The sequence below is a fragment of the Sinocyclocheilus anshuiensis genome, unplaced genomic scaffold, assembly GCF_001515605.1.
Source record: "Sinocyclocheilus anshuiensis isolate Anshui unplaced genomic scaffold, SAMN03320099.WGS_v1.1 scaffold50, whole genome shotgun sequence".
In the NCBI taxonomy this organism is placed as follows: Eukaryota; Metazoa; Chordata; class Actinopteri; order Cypriniformes; family Cyprinidae; genus Sinocyclocheilus; species Sinocyclocheilus anshuiensis.
In genome coordinates this window covers 112,572-126,146 of record NW_015542382.1, presented here as the reverse complement: position 1 = coordinate 126,146, position 13,575 = coordinate 112,572, and the positions used below count along the sequence as shown (strand labels likewise).

At 35.9% G+C, this 13,575-nt stretch overlaps 1 protein-coding gene across 1 annotated transcript in view; it reads right to left on the bottom strand.

The window, feature by feature from the left end:
- Positions 1 to 6,203, bottom strand: part of LOC107692674 (calcium/calmodulin-dependent protein kinase type II delta 2 chain-like) — a 42,523-nt gene extending 36,320 nt beyond the window's left edge. Inside the window, exons 1-2 of the mRNA XM_016491841.1 lie at positions 5,477 to 6,203; positions 3,685 to 3,779 (exon numbers count right to left, since the gene is read on the bottom strand). Coding sequence (XP_016347327.1) covers positions 3,685 to 3,779; positions 5,477 to 5,538 — 157 coding nt within the window. The 5' untranslated portion in view covers positions 5,539 to 6,203. The remainder of the gene's footprint in view (positions 1 to 3,684; positions 3,780 to 5,476) is intronic.
- Positions 6,204 to 13,575: the final 7,372 nt, after the last annotated feature.

The window sequence follows — 13,575 nt, the reverse complement described above, 5'->3', positions numbered from 1 at the left end:
ACTAACACATTTTGCTATAAGTTTGATTGCATCATATAATAATTGCTGTTAATAGTGTTCATCGTCTGTTTGACGTCTTTAATTGATTTCTGTACATTTCTGCCATATGTACATTAACTGACAGTCACCACTGATAAGCTACCACTAAATATTGTAGAAACTTAATTTGCTGTAAAGTTGCTTTGCAATGATTTGTATCGTGAAAAGCGCTGTACAAATAAACTTGAATTGAATAGTATTTATAGCCCTGACTTTCCTCAGTTTCTTTGTCCTGTCTCCATGTAAAGAGGTTGTTTTCTCTTACGTTCCCATGAAGATTAATTAAAGACTCTGTTCGTTTGACTATCTGCCTCCGAGCTCCTTTCCTCTGGCAACCTGTGACAGATGCACTCCCCAACGCAATCACCCCATCAAATGATTCATTATGTACAAATAAAGTCATCTGGTGAAAATTCCTTTATTTTTACATATTGCAGCAATATATTGTAGAAAAGCAAAATAACGCAATGTAATTTTTTTTCAGTATTGTCCAGTCCTAGCCCCTATGACTTACTGGATAAGGATTAAGATTTTAAACATTTTACTCCATTTTTACCACATCAAATAATTTGGAGCTTGACATAACTTCTTTATAAAAATGACAACGTCTTAAGATTAGATTAATTTTCATGACTTTTCCAGATCTTTTAAAATTAGGCTTCCTCATATATTCAGGTTTTTTAAAACCGTGGGAAAAAATACTGTCTTTGTTGGGGTGAATTAAAATACAAAGTATCTTGATTGTGGCATAAGTTTAACTTATTTTTTTTATTCTTGTTTTGTCTTATTTTCAATCAAGTCATCTTGAGTCACCTTGGATGTTTACTAAGGCCCCCTGGTTGAAAACCACTGATCTAGAGAGAGGTTTGGCTAACTAAGCCTAATGTATAATGTAAGTGTAAATATAAAATTTGAGTAAAATATTGTAAATATTGAGTGAAATGTACAGCAATTCGATTATTCATTGACAAACCTGTAAAAAATGTTTTTCCACTATAGAACCTTTGTGGAATGGAACGGTTCTTCTTGGAACTACAGATGTCAATATAGAACTTTTTTTAAGAATGCAGCGTTCAACAACAAATTACATAATATGAAACCATTGAACATGCTGTACTTCTATCCTTCACAGCCTTGCTTTCATTCTTGTCACATAAAATACTGCATCTACCCATACTAAGCTCCACAGCACATTAAAGCAATGATTATAAAATGAAGTACAACTGAGCACAGCGCTGCAATGCTCAGGAGTAGAAAATGAGGACAAATAAGGTCAGAGAGCACTGTTTTTCCCCCCGTTATCTTCTCCACCAAGAGACTAAATTGTAATAAACTAGCAGATTCTTTCTGTTAACATTCATCTGATATAACAAACACATACAGTAGCACCATCAACATGGACAACGACCATCTGGTTGTTTTGTCAGACACCAGTCTACTGCATTTCTGCTTTCTCATTCCCTCCTTCCTCTTCATCTAACTCCAACACTATCCTTTCTTCTCGTTGTTCTTTTCTGTATTTTGTTGCCTCTGCTCTTCTGCATGGCATTTGCTTTACGTAATACACAGTCTGTACTCAGCTTGTTTGTTGACCTCTCTTTTGCCTTTTTTCTTATTCCAGTTCTCTCGTTTACAGTCTTTATCCTCCTCTGAGTTTTTCTATTTTTACACAACAAAAACATCTCACTATTAATCAGTATCTTTGTCGTTTTTCCAAAAACACACATACACAAGATGAATTTACCTAAGAAGAAAATTGCGTGTGGTTTTAAACTTATTTTCAAAGATTGTATTTTGATCATACTGTAAGTGTATTTATTATGTTTAGTTCCAATGTAAGATTTTTATTACTTTTAAGCATTTCCCTTACTATTGTAAAATGGAACCTTGTCATTGCACAAAAGGTTCTGTTCACTAAAAGATTCTATAGAGAACCCAGAATGGTTCTACTATGGCATCACCTCAAAAACACTTTTTTAAACCTTTAATTTAAAGTCAAGATCTATATTCTTAAGTTAAAAAAAAAAAAAGAGTCTGTTCATATATCATTTGCTTGATTTTATACATGACAAAACAAGGTTTTTGAACCTGGCTTTATACAATGTTCAGATTTCTTTTCTGGAAATGTATGCAAATTACTTCATATGTAATTAGATAATGCCTCATTTGCATATTTAAACAACACTGCAATACAAAAAAATGGTTATACTTAATGTAGCCAATACTTAATGTAATCAGTCAGCTGGGGAAATATGTCTATTAGTTAAACATTTTTACCCAATTTGGGTGGTGCTTCTCCTGAACCAAAAAAAAAAAAAAAAAAAAAAATGTTTACAATGCAGTGGAATTTGCAAAAAACAAAGACTGTGACTTTTTTGCAGTGTATTAATGAAAAACAGCAGATTTGACCTGTCAGTAATCACCTCACCTCCTTAAATGTCACCCTTTACCCTGCGTTAATCTAGGCCTGGAGGTCACGATCACACTAGCGAGGATGTGTCTAGTGCCACTGTGCGTGTGTGTCTGTGTGCAGTGGCATTTATATGCATGCGTGTGCTCATAAAATCGCAATTCCTGGGCTTATCGCAGAAAGAGGTTAAGACCATCTCTGACACGGAACAGCATCCAGTGCAGCGGAGCACTGCAGTGATCGGCGAGTATATGAGAGAGAGCGAGAGAGATATGAATACAACATAAACTGCCACACCACCCAATGCTGTATTTTTGGAAACGCTATCCCAGCATGCACCAGCACAGTGATACTGATCCCAGAATCTAGGTGTCCATTTCAATCCCACTGTGCAGAAAAGGGAGGGGTGTGATTCAATCCTAATGATCCAGAAAATATTTGTGAATTACCTTTCCAAATTCAAACTTCAAAAAAGTGAAACTTTAAAGCAAAAATATAGAATTGTTGAGAAAAAGGCAACATGAGTCATATGATTGCCTCTTAGGAGAAGAGATGCTGGGGGAGAAGAGAAATTATTGGTTGTGCTGAGGGTAGGAAGGAGGCTGATTGGTTGTTTTGCCCTATAGCAGCAGAGCCTGCAGGCAAACAGGCCAACAGCAACAATTACACTGACGGATCTGAAAGAACTGGGCCGCTCACTTTCCAACAGGGGATAAGACCAGCCAAAGCCATTGAGAGCACACATATATAAGCACACATCACATATTACTGTGTTTATACACACAAAATCACAAAACACTCATTTATATACAGTGTTTAGATTGATATGTGGATGCATGTGGTTCTCAAACACATAATCCCTTCAGCTTCTTCACAGCTAATGCTTAGACCCAAGCATCTGTTACGTCAGAGCACATGAGCTCCAGATGAGACCCTGATGCATAGTCTCTTGCGTTATCCCGGGTTTAACCGGATGTGCTGCTCTTACATCAGACCGTTGCCATGTTCGGCTACACCAGACGCTCCATTAAAGGGGTCATATGATGCGATTTCAAGTTTTCCTTTCCTTTGAAAAATAATGTGTTTTTTGAACATTAAAGCATGTCAACATATTCTGTTACACCAAATACACAAAATAATGATCTTTAAAAAAGCATCATATGACCCCTTTAACTGTACTCAGGTCCCGCATCGCACCTGACAGGAGCACAGCACACTAAATAAAAGTCACCTACCCCTGGCTGACAGCTTCTTTGTGTTGATGATTTTGGCCGCATACTCTTGGCCGGATGATATCTTCACGCATCGCCTCACGACAGAGAAGGCGCCCCTGAAGAAGAGGGGAAAAAAGAGAAGACGGTGAGGAAAAAAATGGGCACGAGGCCCAGATGCCGAACAGATAGAGCATATGGCATGGAGAGCAGAATCTGTGCCATGATGGAGGCACAGACTGAGCACTTCCAAGGTTAGACAACTGCGATTTTACATGGTTGTTTGTCTGTGTGTGTTTGATGAGCGTGTGTAGGTGTCTTGAAATTGCTTAGCATATTCGCTAACCGCATGCAAACACCACATCTGTATTTGTGTGCTCGCTGGAAATGAGGGGGTTAGTTACACGTCACCTTAAATGTCCCCTTTGGTGTGGTTGTTCTTCACTCATCTATAGAGAATTAATATAAAAGTTTCTAAAGATTATTGGAGTGTGTGTGTGTGTGTGTGTGTATATATATATTATCTGTGTATCCTTTTTATAATTAAAAAACTTAAATTACCATAGAATGTATGGATACAGTTTCTATAGTAAGTTATTATACAGTATATACTTTTACAGTGAAATATTGTTAAAAATGCGTCTAATAAATACATAAATAAATATAAATCACCTTATAATTTATGTGGAAAGGTGGATTCCTTGTGCAAACCACCACTTTTGTTTGTATTAAATTTATAATGTTAACACCTACAAAATCATAGGCAATATTTTATCTATAGAATATTTTATCATTATCGTATATATATATATATATATACACACACACACACACACACTTATGTTTAGTCAATGTGAGGGCATACTGATCCTAATGGAATCTCGAGCAGCGTATTGTTGCTATAGCAACCTCCTCAGATAAAAGCGACTCTGCGAGCGTCTATTTAGCGCACTCTGACTTTCAATCTGACTTTTGACTAGTGAAACGTTGTTTGGAAAGGCTAAAAATACATGCACCCCAAATATTTTGTTTCGCCTTATTTTGGAGGGTACAGTTATTAAATAATTCAGTGTATAATGATAATTTGCATATTTTATTAAATAAAAAATGGTGCAAATAGAAAAATAGGCATCTCTATGTAACAGTGGGGAGCCAAGCTGCGATGCCCAATCTTTATACATGATGCCACCGCGCAGATGGCGCAGAAACGTTTCGACAACATCATATTTTGTACAGACTGTTATTCTAGTTATTTCAATTTAAGGTCACAATGGGCTTAAAAACGAACTCAGTCTGGGACATTTTAGATCTGAACGCATCAGCACGTCCCCAGTCAGTCAAACGCAACGCAAGGAATCCCCAATGCGATAATTAACGGCACGGAAATGTGTGTCTGCACTGTTGTCGCATTGCCATGAGTATTTCTGTCTCCGGGGTAAAAAGCCCGAGCCCCACCCCCCCCTAAAATGTACATTATATACCAGCTTTTTGGATATCTGACATGATGATCACAATGGCCTAGAGCGGTGCCTACATACACTGCAATTTGGGCATCGTTCCGTTCCAAACGCGCCCGTGATTGTCAAAGAACGCCGTCTGGGTTGGCAGCTCGCTGGGCTTTGAGACAGAGACTATGTAATCAAGCGCTCACGGCAAGGTTATTATAAGCGTTCGCTGCAATTATAGCGAAGCTGTCAAACAGAAGACGAGTCGCAGTCGCATCATTTCACTGTGCGTTCAGCAACATCAGACGTGTATATTATATAACAAATGCACAGGAATGCAATGATTCTGCAGTAGAAAATCCAGCACTTACTTTCCGAGCTCCTCAAAAAGCTGATATTCGTCGGTGAATCTGGTGCAAATGGTCAGAGCCATTGTGATGGGGAATCGGCAGCGCGAGAAAGAGGATGGTGCGGGGAAGCGTCAGTCTCCTCTCGTCCCTCCTGTAGACCGAAAGGAGAGCACCTGAATGATTTCTTAGCTGCTGCTTCGGTTCCTGGTCTCTTGAAGTGAGATGCGCCGATCAGTGTCAGATGATCAGATATGTAAACCTGGGGTTCGATCGCCAACGAGAGGAAGAAGCGCTTTCACATCCGACGGTTCCATGGGCTCATCATTACGCGCGTTGACGTTGCCATCTCTCTCTTGGACGTGTTTGCATACTGCACCTCGCCCCCTTGTCCCCTCGCTTTCAAAGCCATGCCCCGCCTTCACAAACATCATACACTTGTAGAGTTTTTATATTCATACTTAATAAATCTTCATTTCAACGATAGCAATAAAGTCAAATGAATAATTGACTGTGTAACCCATATTGTGATATTTCACACTGCTGCAGTGTGCAACATGCACCATCTAAAACTGTTAACATATTTTAATTTAATGCAGTGTTTTTGATCTTATAATAATTTTCCTATTTATACATTAAAAAATCACATTAGTCACAGTAGGCTATAACAAACCGTACAAAAGCTATAGATTAAAATTTGCAAATGTACATTGAGAAACTGAAGTTCTTAGTTTTTAACTATTACTGCTATTAATAAATTAATAAATAAATAATAATGATAATAATAATTTTCTTCAACTTTACAGAAACAACATTGCCAGCAAATGTTGCTGCATTTTGTAATAGCCTACTGTTACGCATTTCAAGATATCTTCTCACGATGTCCTTTTGTTGAAAAGTTGGTAAAGTTGAAGTTGATGTCAACCACCGTCAAGGAAAAAAACATACTGGGCCTACCGTGTAGTACTTTTGGAGAGTGCAGTACAATAGCAATAATGGTTCTGCCAAAAGACAAACAACATTACAAAAGAACTGGTAAAAAAAAAACTGTATTGCAGGTTGAAAAAAGAAAAAAAAATCCAACAATCTAGTGTAGCCTACATTGTTGGATTTTACAGTAGAGTACAGCACAGTACAATGGGGTGTAGGCTACTGTTACTGATAAATTGACAAATCAATCAATCCAAATTATTACTTTATACGGACATGTGTTTAAAGATTCCATAATTCACTCACAAGTATCCATCACTTCAAAGCACATATGCGGCTAGAGCGCAGAACTGTTGTGATATGACGCACATTTTGAACACAAGAGCGCACTGTTGTAGAAGCCATCATTTCACAACCGCCTAACCTTATTTTACAGAGGCTTTACAATATAATAGTTTTTAACTTTTGCCAGCTTATTTTTATTTATTATTTATTTTTTGATAAGAAGTAAACATGTCAGCAACATTTTTCATGTTTCTTCATATTATACCCTAGAATCTTCCGTCTTGCACTGCATTCCTATCTTTGGCATTCAATCTTTGTGTCACTGAAGGCAGGTAGAGTTAGGGATAGTTCACCCTAAAATTCTGTCATCATTTACTCACAGATTACAGCTTTGGAACAACATGGGGGTGAGTAGCTAAATGATGGCTATTTTAACCTTTTTGGCCCAAAACCATGCAAATACAACTACAGGTCACAGTCAAGAAAACGTGTATGTGTATGAACATATACATACATATATATATATATATATGTATGTATGAAGAGTTCAGATGCAAAAGCCTCTAAGTGCCGTCTGAAATATATATATATATATATATATGTGTGTGTGTGTGTGTGTGTGTGATGAAGCAAGTTCTCTCTCATTCTCTCTTTGGTGTTATTATATAAACTTCAATGTCAGTTTCAGCTTGTCTTGTATAATATATTGTTGCCACCTGTTGAGCAATAAAAAATCAAGTAATGTGTTAACAGGAAATACATTACAACTTGAAGAGAGCATAAATTAAACCGTTTTATCACTTGACAGTGGCTGTAAACTGGCCTTTGAGATTATTTTGCATCTCAACAACATTAAACCGAAGTTACTTATACTTGAGTGTTATCTCCGTTCTAAACCATGAAACTGGATGGATAGTTTTTACAAACAGAAAACAGAGAAAATATACAATTAAAATACACATTACAATAAATTTGCTTTAATCTTTTCTTGTAAACTGGAATAAAACAAGACCACAAGCATTTCTTGTGCAGTACCAATACTGGCCTTGATAAAACAAACATTTGGATAAGCTTTTACAGGAACAGTCACTCTTTTTGGTTTGCCTCCAGCTTATTTCTGCTGGCAGCGTGCCTATGGGAATAACCAGCTATAACAACCATTTCAGTGAGGGTGTTCTTTCATCTATAGATGAAATTTGATTTAAAAAAATGAAGTGAAACAGGAAAGAAGCGATCTTTAACTGAACGCATGGATATTGCATCATGGGTATAGACTTTAGTCAGGGTAGATAAAAATGAGGTTGCTATGGATCTGTCTGAATACTTCCACTATAGTAAATGAAAACAGTATGTTAGACGATTAGTATGTCCAAATTCTAATTATTAATAATAACAGTATGTAGCCACATGACCGACTATTTCCAGTTGAGATTCTGAAAAGCTGATGTACATGGATTTCATGAGGCCACAGGAGAGGCGTTGTAAATGACAGTAAAGTGACACAACTGACACTGGTTAGTTACATGGCAGTAACAACATGCCATGACAGATAAGAGTACGTTGAATTTCATTCATACTTATACTGTAAAGAACATACTTTTTGCAAAGTAAGTTTCAAATAAAATGTAGTACCTACTAGTCAGTATTGGAAAATGTCAAGCCAAGTGGCATTTATTTGAACAAAATAAAGCACAAGCATTCTTTAAGCAAAAAAACAATTTACTGCACACGCATGCGTTGTGGTACTCTCGTGAATGGCGGCAGACTGACCCAGAAGAGAAGAAATCGTTAAATAAAGTCATTATTTTTGTTTTCTTTGTACACAAAAGGTATTCTCGTAGTAAGTTTCATAAAATTACGATGCCCTTACTCCTTGGCATCCACAGAAAGCTCTTTAAAGCTCATTAAAAATATCTTCACTTGTGTTCCGAAGATGAACGAAGGTCTTACGGGTTTGGAACAACATGAGGGTGAGTAATTAATGACAGAATTTTCATTTTTGGGTGAACTAACCATTTAATGTGACGAGCTACACCTGAGGTTACTCTGCTTAGACACCTGTTTGAACTTGAGGAGAACTGATTCATCCATCCATCATATATCGACCTTGGGTCCAGATTGAGCCAGAAAAGTAACTGCAAAAATGTCTCAAAAAAGTTAGTTCTAGAAATAGTTCAACCAGACATTGTTTGTGGCTTAAGTGTCTTAAGTGTCTTAATACTTCTTAGCCAACTGTTAACAGACAACTATTTCATATTTCATAACACACACAGACACCATCTATGTCTCTCTGATATCCTGAATATTACAGTTTACAGAGGATTTATCTTTATTAAATGGCCCATAAGCAATTTCGTCAAGTATGCACATCATATCTTTGGGTAATCAGGGGAAAACAAGGAAATTCATAGTCAAACAAGAGTCACTAATAACTTCTCCGTTTTAAAAGTGCAAATGACCGCATATGTAGATCTCCCAAATAAATATTCCAGGATTCCACAACCCCATTTGTAAAGACTATTATGGTTCAAATGGCTGAATATGCAGTGAGTATGATAATGCTACTGTGAAACAGGTAAACATCTGAAGCACACTTCCTGCATTTCATCACTAGAAAGGCACCCACACCTAAAGCAATTACTCAACTGTAATGTTTTGTTTGATAGCCTAAAAAGTGCTTCAGGGTTTCACTCAAGGCAGATACCTTATTGCAAATACTAAATCAAACAGAAGATGTTTATTCAAACTAATAAAAGTCATTTTTAACAGTCGGATTTGGTGGAAATAACCGCCCATCCTCATGTTTTACAGTGCAGATCTGTCATGTTGATGAGAAAGCAATGCTACTAAGCACATGGACTTAATATATCTTACACACATGCACACACACCTACACTACAACAAGTGTGTCTGACTCACTCAATCTGTTGGAAATTTCACATTTTCACATTTCCTCAATAAAGATCATGGACTGAGGGGAAAACATACAACTCTTCCTTGTCTAGTAAAGACAAAAATTCGACATTTTACAGGTGTAGGCTAGCTATTCAAATTATAGATTAGAGCTTTTAAATAGACTAAAATATATTATTATCGTTATTATTTATTATTCTGCTACTTCTTATAAGAAATAATCAACTGAAATTAACTGAAAGGTCTATATGACTGCACTATGAACTTATTTTAACCTTACAAGATTCCTGTCATTTTGATCCTGTGTGTAATCAATATATTATTATGCAAGTATCTGGGAAGAATAGATGCCTTGATTGTGGGCAAAACCATACAGCTCGTTCCTTATCAGAAAAGATGATCTGTGACAGATTCACACTACAAGAGCTGTTAGCAGTTATTTCATAGTTTCCTGCCTCCTAAACTTCTCTGTTCCAAACAGAGAGATTCATTACACTATAATAACAAAACTCAGGGTCAATTGTCAAGTCATTAAGACAGAACTCTTCCTGAAAGGTTTCTTGAAACCCTTGAGGGAAAAATCCAGTTTTCTGTTGAAGAAGGCGTGGCGCTTAACAGATGAAAATTGTAAACAAAACTCTCTAGTTGGGAACAATGGTAACACTTTAGTATAGGGACCAATTCTTATTATTAACTAGTTCCTTATTAGCATGCTATTATTAACATCTTGGCTGTTTATCAGTACTTCTAAAGCACATATTCTGCATGACCATATTCTACATCCCTAATCCTACTTTTTTATTGAGGCAAAAGTCATAGTTAATGGTTTGTTAATGGCACAAATTGGACCTTAAAATAAAGTGTGACAGGAACAATTCAAATGTGGGGAAACGTTTACAGTAAATTGCATAAATTACTACCACATAATAATATAATAATAATAATATATATTATTAATATATAATAGCAATTATTTTTGCAAATGCAGTAAGCAAGAGAACAGACCGGAATACATTAAGGCAATGTGAAACTACTGTATAATAAGTTTGATTCTTACGCATTCTTTAATGTTATGCTTTTATATTTCATTGTCAAAAAAAACAACAGGTTTTCTATGCGACAACTTATCGCCACAGACCCAAAAGGTTAACGTAAAATAAACTGCAACTTTTTACTTGGAAATACAGGTGGAAACTTTTTTTTTTCAGTTGGCAAGACTATATGCATGGTCTCTTTTAATGTGTTTCTGCAGAAACCGACTTCTTTTTGTTGTTTAATGTTTAATCTAACACAAAGTGTGACAATTTACCACAGTCTCCTCTACTAATAAACTGGCACAGTATAGGTTCACACACACTAAAAGTTTTATTTTGTTACAGTATTTGAGTGATAATACTCCTTTGTTCAAAGTGCCATTGAGACTTCATTGCAATGCTATTGCAATAAATGTGCAGATTATTTGAGAATCAGGTAACTTTTAGCAGCATGCACAGCATTTAAGCAAATAATTAGATTCTTTTTTAACACTGCAACTTTTCTATTGTGCTTTAAAGAATAGTTTGAGACCGCAATGAGACTGTTAAATTTTTTTAGCAAACATTTTGCAATACTGCATAAACTGTTTCCCAAGGGAGATATTTGTGGTTTGGCAGCAGTCAAAAATGTTTTTTTTGTTTTTTTTTGGTAATGAGCCCCTTTTTGTTGCTTAAACTGTAACTTTTTTTAATCAACAACCAAGGATTCTTCAGAAAATTTGTCACTTGTGAGGACAACACTTTGGAAAAGTGTTGTGGGGGAGTAACTGAAAGTAGCAACATAGGGAACTCAATTTCAGAAGTGCAGCTTTTTATATAACAGTAGCTTTCCAGGAATATGCTACTTTTCCCAATAAGTATAACGTGACAAATCTACCACATCTATTTATTGATTTTTTTTGTAATGGGAAATAGGATTGAGCAAACTAATCAAATGTGTTAGCCTACATGTCCACTTCCTCTGGAAAGTCCGATTATCGGTTCAATCAGATGGGTCATTTAAATATATTGATCAATTTGTGTCCCTACACAGCTTTGCACTGCATTTTACGTGTTACATGTTTTTTGTAGCCATATGCAAAATAATATTACAATGTTTATTAAAATTATATTATAAAATAATATAATATATTATAAAAAAAACTTTTATGCAGTTACTTTACTGTTGGTTAAATGAGTTCCCCATCAGGAACTCGAGCTGCGTCGAGATCGCTTTGGGAATGCCCCTGCGTGACCGCGTTCTGAAGCACGTGTGAAATCAGTCCAATGGAGCAGCGAGACGTCACGAGCGGGGTGACGTGAGCGCCAGGAAGTATAAAAGCGCATCCGGCAGAGCGCAAGTTAGTAGGGATGGGCGATACCTCTTATTTTATGTTCGATTCGATACCGATATTTTCAAGCCCAGTATCGTCGATATCGATACCGATACCTCTAAACTAAACTGATCTTTTAAATTATTAAAAGAATATAATCAGTAATTATACTCACTTAATATTCGATTTTTAAGCCCATGTTTTTTAACATTTCATAGGCCTTTTTTTGTTTACGCTGTCAGAAATAAAATATACTAAAATTGTATTTTAGCCCTTTACTGAGGCAGTAACCTCAAAGGTGCACCTATACCCCTAAAGGGGAGCATATTAGTACCATACAAGTATGCATGCTTTAAGAGTAGATAAGTTACAAATGTGCACCTTTGAGGGTACCTCATGAAAAATAAACATGGTGTTACATGTGTTACATTAAGTACTAAAATGTATTATTATTATTATTATTACCATGGTAAATTTGTGGTTACTGCAATTTTACTACAAATACTGTGGTAAACTGTGGTTACTGGTAATTATACTCACTTAATATTCGATTTTTAAGCCCATGTTTTTTAACATTTCATAGGCCTTTTTTTGTTTACGCTGTCAGAAATAAAATATACTAAAATTGTATTTTAGCCCTTTACTGGGGCAGTAACCTCAAAGGTGCACCTATACCCCTAAAGGGGAGCATATTAGTACCATACAAGTATGCATGCTTTAAGAGTAGATAAGTTACAAATGTGCACCTTTGAGGGTACCTCATGAAAAATAAACATGGTGTTACATGTGTTACATTAAGTACTAAAATGTATTATTATTATTATTACCACGGTAAATTTGTGGTTACTGCAGTTTCACTACAAATACTGTGGTTACTGTAATAAAACCATGGTTAATTTTTGAAAAAGGCTGCCAGGCTGTTGTACTCCTAAAGGTGAGACTTTAGCATATTTTTTTCTGTTAGATTTATTAACAGCAATTACAGAACATAACACAATCCATTTGAACTTTTAACATCCAGTTTAAATAAATGTACTTGCACAAACTAGCCTATTTAAAATAAAACAGCAATATTGTGAAATATAACCATTAAAATAACTATTTTCTATTTTAATATATTTTAAAATGTAATTTAAAATGCATCTGTGATCAAAGCTGAATTTTCAGCATCATTACTCCAGTCTTGTACTCCAGTCACATGATCCTTCAGACATAATTCTAATAGCCTATCATTTGCTGCTCAAGAAACATTTCTAATTATTAGGCTATTGCTGCTTCATATTTGTGTGGAAACCGTGATGCATTTTTCAGAATTAATTTTATATATAGTAACAATGTTATGAAATGTAATGTAATAATGTGGCAATGGTTTCTTAAGATCTACTTACGCTTCTGATGCTTTTGGGAAACGCAGCCCCATTTGAACAAACACTGTGACTGAGCTATGCGTCAGCAGCGAACGCTGTCTGTCATTGATTGGTTCTGTCTTTTAGCATTTGCGTGTGTTCCGATGAGCAGAATAAATAGTTCTATCCAACACAATTGTTCGCTAGTATAGTCTAGAAGCATAGTAAGTCAAGTCAAGTCAAGTCACCTTTATTTATATAGCGCTTTTAACAATACAGATTGTGTCAAAGCAACTGAACAG